This window comes from Chanos chanos, chromosome 4 (assembly GCF_902362185.1).
Source record: "Chanos chanos chromosome 4, fChaCha1.1, whole genome shotgun sequence".
Taxonomy (NCBI): domain Eukaryota; kingdom Metazoa; phylum Chordata; class Actinopteri; order Gonorynchiformes; family Chanidae; genus Chanos; species Chanos chanos.
In genome coordinates, this window is record NC_044498.1 from 28,927,167 (window position 1) to 28,945,656 (window position 18,490).

General features: G+C 42.0%; 1 protein-coding gene across 2 annotated transcripts in view; it reads left to right on the forward strand.

Moving 5' to 3' along the window:
- The first annotated feature begins 220 nt into the window (after positions 1–220).
- The window catches only part of LOC115810793 (AN1-type zinc finger protein 3), a 36,405-nt gene continuing 18,135 nt past the window's right edge, over positions 221–18,490 (forward strand). The window contains exons 1-3 of one of the 2 annotated variants that reach the window (XM_030772806.1): positions 221–523; positions 16,305–16,345; positions 17,195–17,388. In XM_030772806.1, coding sequence (XP_030628666.1) covers positions 453–523; positions 16,305–16,345; positions 17,195–17,388 — 306 coding nt within the window. In that variant the 5' untranslated portion in view covers positions 221–452. The remainder of the gene's footprint in view (positions 524–16,304; positions 16,346–17,194; positions 17,389–18,490) is intronic. The other variant, XM_030772805.1, reaches the window with a different exon arrangement.

Sequence of the window (18,490 nt, forward strand, 5' to 3'; positions counted from 1 at the left end):
CAAATTCTGATATAACACGTACTTCATAAAGACGCATATGACTGTGACTCTAACATTTAGACAGTACATTTTGGTAGTGCCGTCGAGAACACATTTTGGCGTCCACTGGATTACTACACTTCACGTTTATAAAAAAATATACATACAATAATTAGGCACCCCTATACACACAATGGAACTTCCCTTTACTCCAGCTGATCGGCCTTAGCTCCCAGTGCGGTCCGTTGGACTGTCTGCGGCGGTACATCTGTTAAAAAATACAGTTATAAAAACTCGAAAGGTAATAACCGTCAGCCGTGTTGGCAACGCTTCCCGCGTTTGATTTTTTTCTTGTTACTTTGACTAATTAGTGAGGCGCTTTTTGATAAACGGCTGCCCAAGGAATTCGCAACAATAAGGCCGCGTCCTCATCCCCGGTCTCACGTACAAGAGCCTTACATTTTCAGACAGCAATGGGGGACACAGGGAGTGAACGGAGCAAGCCACCAAGTATACCTCCGCGCTGCCCTTGTGGGTTTTGGGGGTAAGTCAGTAGAATACATTTAGAAGATGTTAATACGGCTGTTGTTTCGTACACACGTTTAATATAATCGACAGTAACATTCGCCTATAATTGGATACGAAGGCAAAAGGCAAGGTGAATCCCGTTAGCTCGCATGCTAGTTAGCTCTTAGCCCCGAGCTACTGTTAATTTGTCGTTGCCCGTCGCCCTTTCCTTTTGTTGTTTGGAGTAGGCCAGGATGGGGGTGGGGAATGTAGCGTGCTATTTAGCTAGCTTAACACCAATCGGCTTCAGAGATCTAAATTACCTTAATTACATTTATCTTACAATCGCATCTCTTTAGTGTCGCTCATCAGAATAGAATTTACTAGTAGCGAACCATGAATTTTGTTGATACAATGATACAATCACGTTGGTGCGACAAGTGTGGCCAGTTTGTCTGTTGACAGATCTAGCTAGCCTGTTAGGATTGTCAGTGGCACGGCTGGCTCTGTCGAATACTAATATTGGGCTACCCTAAAAGCTTTGTCCAGATTGGTGCTCAGTGATAAGCCTTTTGCACTATGTTTCTATTAATGGTACATTTTTTCTTGCGCACTGTTGTTTTCACTGAAGAATCGTTTTTTTCAGCAGCTTGTCAAATATGCAGGTGCAATTATTAACGCAACACGATGTCACATATGATAGCAATGGGGGAGGGAAGAGAGCAAGTCGGCAGCAACAATCATCAACTGCACGAGATTTTGTTCTGGTACGATTTATCATACTGGCCTGTGTTGTTTACTTTTGACATCCCTAAGGCTGAGTCTTTTTGTTTGAACTCAGTCAAATACATCAGAGATCTAGTGAAATGTTTGATTAAGGACATGGAACACAACTAGTGAACTATTTGGTTAGTGAACATGGCACACAGCTGAAATGGACCCTTAGATGACATGACATGGTTTAAGTGCATGTGTTAATGCAGGTGTTTATTGATCCATTCACTTGAGCAAGTTATGTTTGTGTCAGTGACTTGAACCGAAGGCTTCGGTGTAAAGGCTGAGAAATACCATGTAGTTCCTCAGACTGGTTTCCCAGTCTGCAAATATAGCACATTCAAATGATTATGGACATAGTATTGCTAATTCCTTTTTTGAAACCAGAATGCTCTTTCCAGTGTTGTCAGCTTATTAAAGCTGTGTTGGTGACAGAATTTGGTCAGACTGCTGCATCACACTTGTGTGATGAAAACGCTGTGGGGTAATGATTTTGCCTAAGACATTACATGTGAATCTGCATAGCATTTTTTCAAAATCTGTCAAATAGTACCTTCTTCCTTGCTTGGTCCCTGGATTTTAACTTTTCTGGCGCCTTGGGGCAGGAAGTGTTAGGCCTGCCTTTCACAGACCCCGCCAGTAGTGGTCAAAATGTGAAAGACTGAAAGCTAATGCGTCTCACTTGGTTGCATAGCATTGTCATGGATTCCCGTCTGCATTGTCATGGATTCCCACCGGGACATGCAACAAATGATTAAAAATAATTGCGTGTAAAGGGGGAACACATCAAATTTAATGAAGCACTGGTGAAGCCTAGCCTGTAGATGAAGCATCTGATGAAGCATGTAAATTTGTAAGTGTTTTGTATTTATTTATATTCATATATTTAAGGTGTTAAGTTAATATATTGTTCAATTTGAAGTTCAGATTTGCCTTAGAAATAAAAAAAGAGCTGTTCTTTAATGTCCTCGACCTTCGTTTTGTGCTTTCTTTTTTTTAAAGTATCGATTTAGGAACCATTTAGGCACTGACACCGACACTGTTTTTAAAAGAATCGTTTTAGCACCAGTATCGGAAAAAACCCAACCCTACCTATCGGGCAGATGCTTCAGAGCACCTCTGGCCAAAAAGAGAACCTACAAAAAGTCTCTCATTCCCACTGCAATATCCATTTTAAACAAGGACAAGTAGACTGTCACTGCCTTTTAATGCAGCTTTGCACACATGCTCTTATTTATTTATTTATGGAATTGTTTGTGTTTTAATGTAATTTTACGTGAGTCTGTCATTGGTGTATGTTTTTATGTTGTTTGTGAGCCCCTAACCCAAGACAATTTTCTATCATCATGTGATGGACAGTAAAGTTTTCTGAATCTTGAATCTTCAAAGCAGGAAAGTTTTTGGGGGTTTTTGACGAGTCCTTGTGAGTTTCCAACATGCAGTTAGTGATGGTGCTTTGGATTGCTGACAGTGAGTTGTATTTGTAAATGAATGCCCATGTATTAAAGTATAAGGCTCCCACTGCTTCAGCCATCATGTTGGTCTGATCCAAAATTGTTCTTATATCTTCCCATTTCATTTTGGCTACACAGTAGATGTTGCTTCTGAAAAGGGACAAATGACCTCAGAGACTGTTCATTGACCCAGGCCCTAGATCAGCCTACTAAAAAAATACTATCAGATTCAAATATGACCACTGACCTACATACTGATTTCAGTGAATACAAGAGGTGTTCAGTAGCTGTGTTGGGAGTGTCGCTACTTCAGCCTTCCTGAACCTTATAGCCTACTTGTATATCACTGTGAATCAATTCTTTGTTCATTCTTCACAAAACAAGACATGATGGAGTAATGGTGCATTCCATTTGAACTTGGAAGTTGGAATTTCAGAGTTCCCAGTCAGAAATTTCAACAGGAATGCCCCCTGAAGCCGGATTTCCAACTCGGAGGAACCTCACCAACCCTGACTTCATAATCCAAGATTGCTGCCCCCAGTTGAGAAGTAGTGAAAGCTGTAGTAATGTACTGCTTATTGGCACTTTTGTCTCAGTTGTGTCTCATTAAGTCAGTCATACATACAGCATGACTGTGGACATGTTGCTATGGTGTTTATATGCGCAAAATACCACATATGTGTTGTATCAACTGGTATTGCTAACAATGGCCAACCTGGCTAAAAAAGGTTTTCTGACTTGTTTGGGAATGTGTTGTGACGTCATTCCCAGTTCCGACTTCTGAGGCAAATGGAACGCTGCATAAGATCGTAAGTGCTGGTATAGGGATGTTATGTGTTTTTCTGGGCTGTCTCATTTGATACATCTGACACATCTGACTCAGGATCAGCTTTTACACATCAGCCTTGAGCAGTTAGTACCTGACAAAATGCTGTTCTGACAGACACCCCTCAGGTTTGATCAGTGAGCATGGCGAGCATCTCCTTCACCTGGCATTGTGAATGTAACGCTTAATTGATATGACACCTTTGAAATAAAAACACACAAATGTGTTTTCCATTGATTGGTGCTATGGATATTCATCTTTGCTTTTTTACTCTGGCACTATTGTTTATGTGACCATAAAACCATACAACATGTGTTTATGGTTTGCCCAGCTGGTGCAGCTGTAAATTTCACTCTGCATTCTGTAGTTTACCATTCACCCGGCCAGGCTGTGTTCTCAAGACAAGACATTCTCTCCAACATTGCACTTCAGTGACCCCTAGTGTTAGTGGGGGTCCTGTACAGTTGTAAGTGGATCAAAGTGAAATATCTTGGTCTCCACATGCACTGTGTTCTCATAGAGACCCTTGTATAGCAGATAGATGAAAAGAAACATTGGATGACATGCCCTTTATGCCCTTTACTTTCCGCTACCTGATTGAGTTGTGTCATAAAATTAACACAAATACAGGGAGCTGATGATGACAGGTTGGCAGAAAAGGTGTGTTTTATGTCTGATTTTTTCCTTGTCAGTGGCCATGAGTTGCCCTGTAGGGCAGAAAATGATTTTTACTTTGACATTTATGACATCTGTTTAATTCCTCTTTCTTTTCTTCCTCCTGTCTACTCCTGTGGCTGATTTCCCTGTAGAGGATGAACTGAGATGTGCGTGGAGGCTTGATTGGGCCTCCCACCCTCCCCCACAAGCCTTAATTGCAGATGACATTTAACAGGAGATGTCAAATTAATTTCTGATCCTGTCTTGTTATGCCCCCTGAGAGCACCTGTCTTGATTGGCTTGGACTGAGTGCAGAGAGAGATTAGGGGGCGGAGGTCTTACTTTCCATCAGCTACCACCTTCTTTGTCTTCCCAAGGAAAGGCACAGGTAACCACCAAAACAATGGAAATGAGGAATATAGAGCGCTTTGAAAGCAAGCTTCCACACAAGTGTGGTGTCTGATTAAATAAAACAGTTATGACAACATTATGCTTAGAGTTGCTTATAAAAACATCAGGCAGGACCCAGAGATTCAGTCAGGTGTTTTTTGACAACCATGGTTCGAGAATGAGATCTCAGTGAGTTTGAAAGAGTTTGCACACTCAGTGATGTTGACTGCTCAGCTGGTTCATGAAGATCAGTGGCTGAACTGTTGTTGGTGTAGAAGTCAGAGAGAAAGACACTTAACATGGATCAGGTGTGGTCGAATGCACACAAGCCTTCACCTTGATGTTTGTGCATTAGTTTAAAATCCAACACAAAACCAGTAAGATGGGCCACTCTCACTCTGTTAACTACAAATATCAGCCTGGATTGTGACCAAGCAGATTCATCAAGAACAGTCCAACGACAACCTCTGGGTTTGTCAGAGTATGATAACATGCTGCAAAACAAAACAAAACTGGCCAAAACCTGAGTACCTTAAAGCCAATTCATACTTCTGCGTCAAATCTACACCGTAGGTAGATGCAGACTGCAACAACTGTGATTGGTCCGCTTGGTAGCATAGCCCTCCTTCTGCCTCAGTTGGTTCCATGGTCGTACATACCATCTCCTCAAACATGTTCTGTTTTTTCTGCATTGCAGTAATTTCGGTAAAAGTAACTGTTGTTCAACATTTATTAGCTCCAACTCCAACTCCAACATGATCTGCTCAGTTTCAGTCGCCACTGAAAAAATTCTGGCAAAATGGCGAACTGAGTACATGTTATTTTAGAGCTTTGTTTGTTTGTCCCTCAAAGTTTAGAAGCTAGTCCTTTTTAACGCAAAACTTGTTCTATAGATATTGCTGTGCAATGACTGAATAATGCTTTTTATTTAACATTATTTTTGCCACCGATTTTAATGCACGAAGAAATTCAATACAGTGGCATAGAAACCCCACCGTAAACTAGCATTTTGAAGGTTTCATTACAGAGTGACGCAGACATAAGAATGCACAAGTAGGCCTATAAATGCTCGCAACGGCGTAGGCCACTCGCGTAGGCTATGGCGTAGGCTCTGCGTAGAGTCTACGCAGAAGTATAAATTAGCCTTTAAGCACTGCACAGCTGCTGCTGCACCTGTCTTGGCCTTTTTCCTCCAGGAGTCCTCAGCACAGGCAGATGATGAGATGTGCATGTCACATACGTATGGATGGCTCAGAGCTGAATTTTCGAATGGATACAAACATGGTTAAAATCAGAACTGCAAAGGAGCTCTTTTCACTGCTTTTTAAACATGTGGTTTGTGTCATATATAAATTTCTAGCAAAGTTCTCAAAATTAAAAATATTCTCAAATATCCATTGTATGCTTCCACCTTTATGTAATGAAGGAAAAATGTACATTAAAGACAACAATTTCAGGGTGTCTCTGCTGAAAATGAATAGACTGTGTTTGCTATGTAATGAAATGAAAATAATTTCCAACTATTTTTGAAGTTTATTGAACACCAGTTTGCAATAATTCACAATAACAATAATAAACAGTTACTTCACATGTTTAACAGAAAAAGTGCATTTGTGAATAGCATCTCCTTTATAACCAAAGCACAGCCACAAAATGGACTTATACTCCCTTTTCCTTAGTCAGTCCCCTGTTGCTTCTCCACTCACATTCTCTGTCTCAGTGTCTCATCAGGACCGCTCACTTTATAACTTTATCACTCGACTGTTTCGTGGGGTTTGTGTTTCTCTGCTCGTCTCACTCTAATCACGTCATGCACCACAGACTTGTGTACAGTTATACCAGAGGAGGGCATTCTCTCTGCCTCTCCCTTATCATTTCGGCTGTATGTGTTCCGGCCGTTCTCATATCAGAAATGGTGGTATTATCACAGTGAAAGACACACCAGAGTATTAGGGCCACACTGAGGAATGAGAAATTCTGAGGTTTGGAGGATATGGTTGTAATATTACAAGAATAAACTTGTTTCACAAGAAAAAGGTCATACTGTTGTGAGAATAAAGTCGTAATTTTAGGCTACGTGTTATTTTAGAGGGGAAATATCAGAAAAGCAGCCTGCTGCCTGCGTTAAAATGAGGAGCATGGAGCATCTTGTGAAGTTATACTTTGGTGTAGGTATCACAAATAACGAAATATTTAATCTTTTGGCACATCAGCATCAGATTGTCTAATTTGTTGGTTGCTGGTAGTATATTTCCTAAAAATTATTTTCCTAAAACCTTTTTTTCTGTGACTTTATTCTAATTAAATTATGACTTTTTTCTCATAATATTGCAACGTTATTCTTGAAATCTCTGATTTTTTCCCCCTCAGTTTTGCCTTAATACTCTGTTGTAGATTTGAAAGACGACGATGCCTCCTCATATTTGCTTCTCTCTGTCTCGCTGGCGATTGCCATTGTCACTCTTGGAGCTTAGAGAATATTTGTTTTTAGTTTCCCCTCTCTTCTCCAACTCATTTGCATACTGAGCACTGATAGGCTGCAGTGTAAAGACTGTATTATCCAAACTCTATCAGCATGTCGAGTTTCCAACCAAAGGATTAAATGCACTGGATCTGGTCTACACAAACATTAAGGCCTCATACAAAGCCATTCCCCGCCCCCACCGAGGACTTTCTGACCACACCACTGTAATGCTCACTCTAGCATACAAACCACTGCTTAAGAGGGCAAAACCTGCAACCAAACAGGTCAGAGTGTGGCCAGAGGGAACTATCTAAGCCCTGCAGGACTGCTTTGAGCGTACAGACTGGAGCGTCTTCAGAGAGGCAGCAACCAGCAGCCATCTCACAGACATTTAGGAGTACACTGCGTCAGTGACTGGATACATTAACAAATGTATTGAGGATGTTACAGTCATGAAAACCATCACCACACGAGCCAATCAAAAGCCATGGTTCACAACAGAAGTTCATAAACTGCTGAAATCCCAGGATGCTGCTTTCAGAGCAGGAGATGAGGCGGCGCTCAGAGCAGCAAGAAGCAACCTTTCCCGTGGCATCAAGCAGGCAAAGCGTGACTACGCACACAGAGTCACTCATCACTTCACCTGCTCAAGAGACACACGGCGCATGTGGCAGTGCATCCAGTCCATCACAGACTACACCACGTGTCTGTGACTCTGACGCCTGTCTACCGGATGCACTCAACACTTTCTACACCAGATTTGAGGCCCAGAACACAGAGCCAGCGAGGAAAACCAACCCCCTGCCAAATTCATCGGGTACTCTCCCTGTCCCCGGCCAGCGTGAGAAAGATGCTCTCCAGAGTCGACTCACGCAAGGCTGCGGGGCCCAACAGCATACCAGGTCGAGTGCTCAGAGCCTGTGCAGACCAGCTGGCTGACGTCCTAACGGACATCTTCAACACCTGCCTGAACCAGGCTGTCATCCCGCAGTCCCCCATGTTCAATCTTGCTGACCCATGACTGCACTTTCAGCTCCAGCACGAACCACCTCATCAAGTTCGCCAGTGACACTACTGTAGTGGGGCTCATCAGCAATAATGATGACAGGTCATAAAGAGAGGAGGTGCAACAGTTAGTAGACTGGTGTAAGGTCAACAATCTGTCTCCGAACGTTGACAAGACCAAAGAGATGATTGTCGACTTCAGAAGGTCCAATGTTGTCCACTCTCCACTCAGCATCAATGGTGCCATTGTGGAGCGAGTGAAGAGCACCAAGTCTCTTGATGTTCACATTGTGGCGGACCTCTACTGGACCACCAACACCAGTTCCCTGGCCAAGAGAGCCCAGCAGCGCCTGCACTTTCTGCGACGGCTGAAGGAAGTACACCTCCCCACACCCATCCTCACAACCTTCCACAGGGACACCATCGAGAACGTCCTGACCAATTGCATCACTGTCTGGTATGGGAACTGTCACGCCTCTGACCGCAGAGCTCTCTCGAGAGTTGTGTGAGCAGCAGAGTGGATCACCGGCACCTCTCTCCCCTGCCTACAGGACATTTTCACCTCCCCGAGCCATCCGCAAGGCCACCAGCATCGTAGCTGACTGTTGCCACTGCTCCCATGGACTGTTCACCCCCCCCCCCCCCCCCCCCCCCCCCCCCTCCCATCTGGGAGAAGGCTCTGCTGCATCAGGAGCAGGTCTATCAGACTGTACAATAGTTTCTTCCCTCAAGCAGTCTGGCTCCTGAACACCATGCTGAACACCATCCTCTCTGGACTCTACTCTGCACACCCTGCTTTGATTGGACAGTTAAGACAATGCACAGCCACTTTGTAAAGGGTACAATGCTGCTAGTGTTCAACACATGCACACTATGGCTGGTTGACCCAAGTACATACCATGCTACACTCTCTGTAAATGTTTACATACTGGACACAGTTTCTACAACACACACTTTATTTATTATATTGCACTCCCTGTCCTTTGCACAGTACCTGTTTTGTTTACACACTGTCTACTGTTCATGCACTGTTTTCTTTTACTGTTTTTTTTTTTTTTTTTTCAGTTCCCACTGTCAAACTTATACTGTATCACTGACATCTTATTTGTGTTCAATGCACTGTGTCTTCCCTTTGTGCCCCCCCCCCCCCCCCCCCCCTCCAGTATTAAGCCCTTAGTGTAATGCCTCTCCATATTTCTTAGCACAGTCTTCTTTTAATAAGTATATTTATTGTATTGTACTGTCTATAGTCTTGGTATTTATTGTATTTATGGTATGTCTGACTATATGCTGCTGTCTATTTTGCTTTGGTCCAAGGAGGACGACATTTCATCTCTGCTGTATGTGTACTGTATATGGTTGAGATGACAATAAAGCTCTACTTGGCTTGACTTGAGTAGGGGTGTGTGATATTGACAAAAAATGGTATCGAGATATTTTCTGGGATTTTGTTGATAACGATAAGTAGACAATATTTTGCATCCTTCTTAAGTGTTTGTAAAAATCTTATACTGTACTAGCTTGCTCTTGTTAATAGGATATTAATTATTGCTGACTAATGATATTAATGGAAACAACATGTTTAAGGGAAACAGATCTTATTTAAAAAACAATACAAAAACACTGAAATCACCAGTGCAATTATTATTGTGATCAGTTTGCAGATGGTGAAAAAAGTTAGTTGTTGAGCTGTCTTTAATGGCAACCAATTTCTGACGTAGTTTGCAGATTGCCATCTTTCGAGCAACATCCGTCTTTTCAAAGCCAAACCACCTCCATGCAAGTGAGAATGATCCACGTCTAGCAATTAAATCTAATGACGTACATTGCGAGATTTCAATGCACAGATGCAGTAGTCTGTCCTTAAATCTAACCTAGACAGCTCCCAGCAGCCAGTTCAGGCACGTCAGTGAGATGGGGGAGGTACAGTAGTCCAGTCTAAAGAAGGCTACCACCTGGACCAGAAGCTGAGTAGCATACTCTAGCAGGTACAGCTGGATATTGTGGATATTGTATAGTGCATATCTGGTGATTGGTTACTGACTGTTGCACACCTCCTTGATATGCGTTATTCTTACCCAGAAACCCCAGCTGGGTGAACAATGATGTTCTTTTTTTTTACTGGGTATCTATTTCATCTATGACAGGCAGTACGAGAGAGACAGAGGGAAGGAAAAAAGAGAACAAGGCAGTGTCATTGGGGCTAGTTGAGTGCATAACTGGACTTGTGACCATTTTGAAAACCCATGCTGAAGGACATGATGGTTCAAGAGTGATTGACATGTGATTGGTTCTGTGGTTACTACACCAGAGAGGAAAGAGAGGATTCAGATGAAGAGGGTTTACACAGACACAACTGTAGTGCCGTTATAAGTAACATAAGTAGGCTAATGCAAGGGGCTGTTTTCAAATTTATCAGAACAAACAATAATCTTAGTCCTCAGTATATGAGACCCGGACTCTACAACAAGTCATTGACAGTCTTTGTTTGTTTTTTTGTCAGTTGTTACCGCTCATCTTCCCATTTTACATACTGATGCCACTTGCAATCTTTGGTATGATAACAAAAGGTGCTAGGTGCTATGCCAGAAATGTGCTGAAACCAACATTATCACACACCTTGTAAAAGTTTTCTTTCTTTTAATTGTTTTAATTTTATAATGGTAACACATGTATGCTCCAAATATACAGTGTGGTTTGTTTTGGTCTTTTAACAGCTAATTGCAAATATTGAGTCAATCTATACAGCCCTCTATGCGTCATCGTTGCTAGTGCTAGTGCTTTAGCTTCAAAACGACCTTAGTTCTCCTGAGTGCTGAAAAACTATCCCAGCATGAAACTGAAAGAAAATTGAAAGTTTCAAAGGGAAGAGCTCAGTGCATGCTAGAGAGATTTTTACAGAACTAGCCATTTTCATCCAAACCAAGTCTAGGCAGACCTAAAGTGACCACATCATCTGAGGATCAGTACATCAAGCTAACTTTGCATTGGAGCTGTGCCAGGTTTGTGTGAAGGAAGCACAATCAGTGTTGACTTGCGTTGCCTCCCTTTCACATTCACCAGACCTCTACCCCATCAGAGATTTCTGGCATTTGAATAGGGAGAGGGCAATACATACCGTAAAGGCTGATTTATACTTCTGCGTAGGCTCTATGCAGTTGTGAGCATTTATACTTCTGCGTTGATGTGTCTGCGTCGCTCTGTAATGAAACCTTCAAAACGCTAGTTTGTGGTGGGATTTCTATGCCACTGTATTGCTTTCCTCGTGCATTACAAACGATGGAGTAATTTTGCGAGTTTTGGAGTAAAAAGCCGAAATTCAGCCCTTGCACAGCAATATCTGTAAAACAAATTTTGCGTTCAAAAGAAGGAGTTTCTAAACTTTTGGGGACAAACAAACGGAGCTCTCAAAATAACGAGCGTTCAGTTCGCTATTTTGCCGGAAATTTTTAATCGCAACTGAAACTGAGTGGATCACTTTGGAGTAGGAGCTAATAAATGTTGAGCAACAATTACTTTTACTGAAATTACTACAACGCAGAAAGGACAGAAGACATTGGAGGAGATGGTGTGTACGACCATGGAACTGACTGAGCAGAAGAAGGGTGATCCTACCAAGCGGGCCAATCGCAGTTATTGTGGTTGCCTCGACGTGCATTGCAGCGACGCGTAGTTACGTTTCTAGGGAGGTGCACGGCAGAGTCTACGGCGCAGATCCGACGCAGAAGTATAAATTGAGCTTAACAGTGTGGGACAGGCTCAGAGTGCAGGCTGTGGTTAAGGTAAAGGGGGCTATACCCAAACCATTTTGACTGTCAGTGGATGCTAATTAACTTTAATTCAATTTATTGGAGATAAATGACATCATCTTGTTTGAGAAATGCTGTGTTACTGAAAACTTCTGTTAGTTTTTGATAAATGTTGAAATAAAAACAATTTTTGGTACTGCACTCAGACCTTGGAATCATGTTGTATGTTCACAGACTGAAGTGTCCAAGAAATGTTAACTGAATAACTGTGATCTTGCCTCGTTTTCTGTTCATACTTGTTTATTACAGTTTGTTTGATAAGCACAAAATGGAAACACCATAATTGTGCACCGAGGTTTTAAAAATGTATTGCTGCATTTAATAGTGCTACTTTATGAGAATAAATTGGATATGGATATATGCTATGGATAGATATATACATATGGATTTTTGGTGATGTTGTTCAGCTTCAATAACTAAATTATGCTTAGGCTTTGGAGGGACTTTGCAGGTTTTTTGGGTAAAAAAGCATATCGTTAGATAGCTTGTCAGAGAACTTTCCCCCATGGCCTGACACTGTGATATTGGTACCTGTACAGGCAGCTGACAGATCCCCAAACTGTGAGTCTGCCTTGGAAGACTGAGAGAAATTGGAATAATTATATTTCCAATACGGTTTCCTTAACTTCATCTGAGGAAACTGAAATAGTACGTAATTTCTGACAAGTTGTAAAATGAGCATATATCCAAAACCTTCAGACAGTGGTGACATTGTTTTTTTAATTTTGTTGATGAAAAGTATGTACTTTCTGGTATGTGCCTGCAGTGCATACTAGGCTTGGGCGGTATCTGTTTTTTCACACCGTCATACTCTCTGAACATTTTACCAGGGTATATGGTAGATGACGGTATTTGTGTTATTAAAAAAAAAGTAAAAAACAAAAATCTGCTACTGGTGATAGAAGTCGTAGCATGTACGACATTGTCTAGCCCAGTGTTTTTCAACCTTTTTCGAGCCAAGGCACATTTCTTTCATTGAAAAAATCCCGCGGCACACCACCAGCTGAAAAAGTGAAAAAAAAAGCTTATTTTAACAATATAAGTGTTGTATTGTTAATATAAGCGTTTTTTAACATTGAAGAATGACGTTATATTATAACGTCTTGAATAGGAATCAAATAAACACAAAGAAAAAAGTATTTTATAATCTTTCATATTTATACTCACTCAGTGTGAAACCTGGGCCTGTTTGGATGAACACAGAGCTGATATCCTGGCAGGAATCGATGAAAGACACACACGAAGCTCTTCCTCCACAGCTCTCAGTCTTTCTCTGTTTTTAGTTTTTACAGCAGTCAGGCTTGAAAAAGCTCACCTCACACAGGTATGTTGTGGAAAATGGGAAGCAATGTCAAAATAGCTTTGTTGGCCAGCATGGGGAACTCCTTGGCAGCTGCCAACCAAAAACTGTCCAAAGGTAGATCAGCAAAGCTTAGCTTGAGACCACGATCTTGTCTCAGTTCAGTTAGTTCCTCCTGCTCCTGTAAAGTCATGTCCTTTCCAACAGCTGATGCTGAGCTGAATGGGTTCCTAACCCACTCAAGGCACTCCGTGGAGGCTGAAGAGAAATAAAATGACATCTTCTCCTCAGGAGTTTTCAAATGTTTAACTATTATCTCACACAGTGCAGCAGTATTAACATCTTGCCAATTATTGGTGAGTGGGAACATTTCAAGATTGCCACTTTCCACATGTTGCTGCCAGAGTTGCACCTTTGAACGGAATCCATTTATTTTATCTGTACTTGTAAGCAGGTTTTCATTTCGGCCTTGCATTTGTGTGTTCAGTTCATTCAGATGATGAAAAATATCTGCCAGGTATGCTAGCCTTGCACACCACTCATCACTTGCAAGCAGCTTTGCGTAGTCGGACCCCTCACTTGTCAGAAACACTTTAAGTTCCTCTCGCAGCTCATACACACGGGCCAGCACCTTGCCGCGCGACAACCATCGGACCTCCGTATGAAACAGCAAGGCTTTATGCTCCGCTCCCATTTCTTCACACAAAGCCGCAAATATGCGACTTTTCACAGGTCGTGACTTCACAAAGTTTACCATGCGCACAACATCATCCAACACAGGAACGAGGTCTGCTGGTAAAGTCTTGGCTACGAGGGCTTCGCGGTGTAAAAAACAGTGCGTAATGATCACATCTGGGTTTTTTTTCCTTCACTCTGCTTACAAAGCCTTTGGTGCGCCCGACCATGGCTGCAGCTCCATCAGTGCAGACACTCGTGCAGTTTTCCCACTTAAGTCCTCCTTTTTCCAGATATTCTGATGTGACCCGAAAAATTTCCTCTCCTGTTGTTTTTCCTGGCAAAACCTTGCAAAATAGAAAGTTTTCTCTGATTGTGTCTCCATCTACAAACGCACATTGGCCAAGAGTTGAGCATGTCCACTTATATCAGTAGACTCATCAAGTTGCAACGCAATTTATTACTGATACGGATCTTGTCCAAAACCACACTTTCAATGTCTGCAGACATATCATCAATACGTCTGGATAATTGTGTTATCTGAGAGAGGGACTTTGGCTATTTCTTTAGCCGCTTCGGGTCCGAGCATCTCATTTTACAATGGCTTTGCAGGCGGGAAGTATTAATTGCTCTGCCACAGTGTGGGACTTTTTTTGATTTAGCCACAAGTTCAGCGACGTGGTAGCTAGCTTTGAGGCTCTCTCGTTTACCTTTGCGGTTTTTCTCATGAAAGTTGCTTGTTTCTCCGTGTGTTCACGCAGGCGAACAAATACTCCACATTTTTGTTTTGAGGTGAAGGGTGTTTTCGTTTGGAGATGGCGTTTAAGCTTACTTGGGACCATAGCACTGTTGGAGAGCTTTTCACCACATTACCAAGCACAACGGAGTCGGTGCCGTTGCATCTCCGGTAAAAGTAAATCCAAATGCAAGATAGCTTTCGTTGTATTGCCCTCGCGCCAGAAACTTTGCTGGACGTCTTTGCTTTCTTTTTGACCTCCGCTCATACTAGGGCCTTCATCTGGGTCCGGATTTTGTCCAGGGTCCAGTTCAGAGTCAGCATTTTTCCTCTTCAAAAACTTATCCATCACTTTCACCATCGTCCTGCTATCCACCTGTCGCTGCATCCATGCGTCACTAATTCGCTTGTCTCTAGGCACAAGGCAATTAGCTACCTGCTGCTGCTGCCACCTACTGGTATGGAAGAGTACTACATGATTACTCTGCCAGGCGCTAGACTGCACAGGCACACAAATTGGATAATTTCCCACGGCACACCTGACAATATCTCGCGGCACAGTGGTTGAAAAACACTGGTCTAGCCTACAATGCTGTGTGTCTAATATGCAATTAGCTTACTTAGCTTACTTAGACAGGTCTTGCTGGATTTAAATAATAATGGCACATAGAATAATGAATAGATCGGAAATAACCGCCTTTCTTCCATAGATTCAGCATACCCTGCTGGAAGACCCAATGAGACGGCTGATACCGATCAGTGGGCGGAACAGAGATGATGTGCGGGTGGTGGTGGCAGACTGGCAAATGAATAAAATCATGTGGCTAATACACTGGTTTTGTAGTTGATGATATCTGATGATATAGTTGTATTTGGCAATATTTTCATGATTCCATATCTTGTCATATTTAATTGATAAGCTAGTAAATTTGAATGAAACTGCGTTAGCCATCATGCACTGTTAACTCAGGAATCGTCCAAGCGTAAATGGGGTCATGAGCGCTAGGGAAACGCAGAGACAACTCCTTTTTGAAGATTAAGAAAGATCACCCGTCGTTTACTTCAACACCACTCCACATCCTCGTTGTCGCAGAACACACAACGTAATCACCCCCTAGGGTACATGGGAAATGTAGTTAACCAATCTACTGACAGTAGTGTGAATGTAAACACACAAAACCATGGGCGAGATCGCTGTGACTTGTATCAAATATCAGTCCTGTGTGCAAGTGGTCACCACAAATATTTTTTTTCTATTGGCTAAGTTCCCTGTTGTAATAAATTCATTTCATTTTATATTTTTATAAAAATAGTCATAGTACACACAGCTTTGTCCGGATTGGCTGACTCACTTTTATCATCAGGATGAAAACCCAAACAGGGGCAGAGACATTTATCTTTTTTACTAGCCCTACATTATCTCCACCACTTGCAGTCGCCATCTTTGTTACCAGTAGACTGACCTCTGGTGGCGCCTGCTGTGCACCAAAATACCTCACCTCAATACAGCATCTCCATATCAGGATATAGAAAAAGAGAAGTGTCTGTATTTTTGACGGTATTGAGACTCATACCTTCAGTATTTCTAAACACCCTGGTATACCATAATACCTTGATACTGCCCAACCCTAGTGCATACCTTGTCAAACAAATGAAACTGTTTGTCTTCATGTTAAACAAAGCCTATCGGCAGATGATTGATTTCTTTTATTCTGCTTTTTTTCTCAGGTCAAGCAAAACCATGAACCTCTGCTCCAAATGTTTTGCTGGTATGTACACTGCAATCATTGTTTTCGGTGATTTACCTTCCTTTTTTCCTCATTCTGTGTAATATGTAGGCTGCTGTTTCCAGGGCATCTGGGAAATGATCTTTGAGTAGCTTTTGGTGTTTAAACAAATTTGAGTGTGTGTATGTGTACTTTTGGGTTGGTGTACTGAGGGGAGACACTTCCACTCCCTCTCCAACACCATCACAGCTGGGTCATTCCACGTGAAAATTAAGGCAAATATTAGTGTCTCAGTTTTCTTTAATTCACAATGAAACTATGTATGTTTATAGGTTATAAGAAGTAAACAAAATAATCAGAGTACTCAAGTATTTCACAAGTGTCAGTGGTCAGATTGATAAGCAGTTGCTGACTTAGGATGTAACTGTCACTAAATTGTAGTAATTCATCAGACATGTAAAATAAAAATTTCAAGCATTTGGCAGAACAATGTAATGGATATGTTGTTTACCAAATGGTTCCATTCAGATCCTTGAGTTTTCTCTCCTTGAGATTATTCTCCCCATAAGAGTATCAAAATGAAGCATACCCCAAGGGAAGATGGAACAGATTTTATTATTCCAAAAACAGAGCCTTTGAGTCTTTGCATCAGTTTTTTGTTGTTGCACAGCTGTGATGTTGCTTTTTAGTGCTGCCGTACAATTATGTAATTCTGAATAAACGGCAAAGTAACTGTATACTTAAAACAGGCCACTGCTGGGGTCTGTTTTAATTTATCTCTTTTAGAGGATGCTTGTAAGATTTACATTCTGAATAAATGTATAGCATGTCAATTCCTTATATATTTTGGAAACATCCAAAGAATTATCAAATTATTGTCCCATTCAATAGACATCCAGAAGAAACAACCAGATGAGGACTGCACAACGGAGCCCGCCTCCAGCTCCAGCAATAGCCAGTCAGCAGTCTTGTGTAGTGAGACAAGCAGCAGCAGTAGCCAATCCCTGTCAGCGGCAACAGTCAGCTTAGAGGAGCCCTTGTCAGAAGGCACAGCTCTGCCTGCACGTGATGGTAAGGAAAGGGGTGTGGGCTAGATTAAATCAATTATAGAGGCACTATTTCTTAAACTGATTTGGTGGAATAGAGACATCCATACAGTTAACCCATTAAGGCCAGATGCAACATTTGCATGATCTCTTTAAGACCATGTGCAATGTTTGCATTTAGATGATGTCATCATTTTCAAGACCTGTGTCCGATGAAATGCATCTGATTTGCTGAAATACATGTGGGGAAGGCAGAATGCTTGTTTTCGTTTGTTTGTTTGTCTTTAGTACGAAATGCTTTGCTTGTTTTCCTGAGCAAGGGGAGTGCATCAATGTCTCTCCCTTCGCTCAGGTCGTCAGCTATTGTCGCTGTCTGAAGCACAACTTTAGAAACGTTTTTGCGGGAAACGGAGACTAAGAGACAGGCTAAAAATAAACAAAGCATTTCGCCTTCCTCACATGTATCTCAGCAAATTACAATGCATTTCTTCGGTCACTTGTCTTGATGACAATGATGACATCATCTAAAATGCGCTCACATCGCATCCGGCTCTAAAGGTAGAAGCATGCAGATGTCGCGCACGGTCTTAAATGGATCACGCAAATGTTGCATCTGGCCTTAGTAGGTTAAGCAGAGCTCAAATAACAACAGCTTTCATATTGGAGTTTTTCAACCTGGTCTTCAGTCAAACTTGGCGTGGTCTAACTGATCTTCTGATGGAGGTCTTGGTATTCAGCTAACAGTCTAGATCAGATGTTATTGTGCAGGACTTAAGTAAACATGTGAAGCAGTGTGTTGACCATGGAAAAGAGGCATGTTAGATCACATCCTGAGCAAGGCTGTGAGAAAATTGTGACTGTCTGACAGTGTGTTACCACTAGGCTGTAGTTTAATATCCTCTGATGTATGGTACAGCTCTTAGAACAGACTCTGATTTTCTGTCATTCACTCTTCCTCAGATGGCTCCAGTTATGTGTTTACTACTGTGAGGCATTGAACGCTCTGTCTGTTTGAGCAGAGGACCTAGGCTGTCCAAAGTGCCATGTATGAGGGGTGTATTTTTTTTCTCTTACTTGACAGTGTTAGCCACAATAGAAATGTGACCCAGCTGGCTTCCTGAGCTCCATCTCTCCGTGGGTA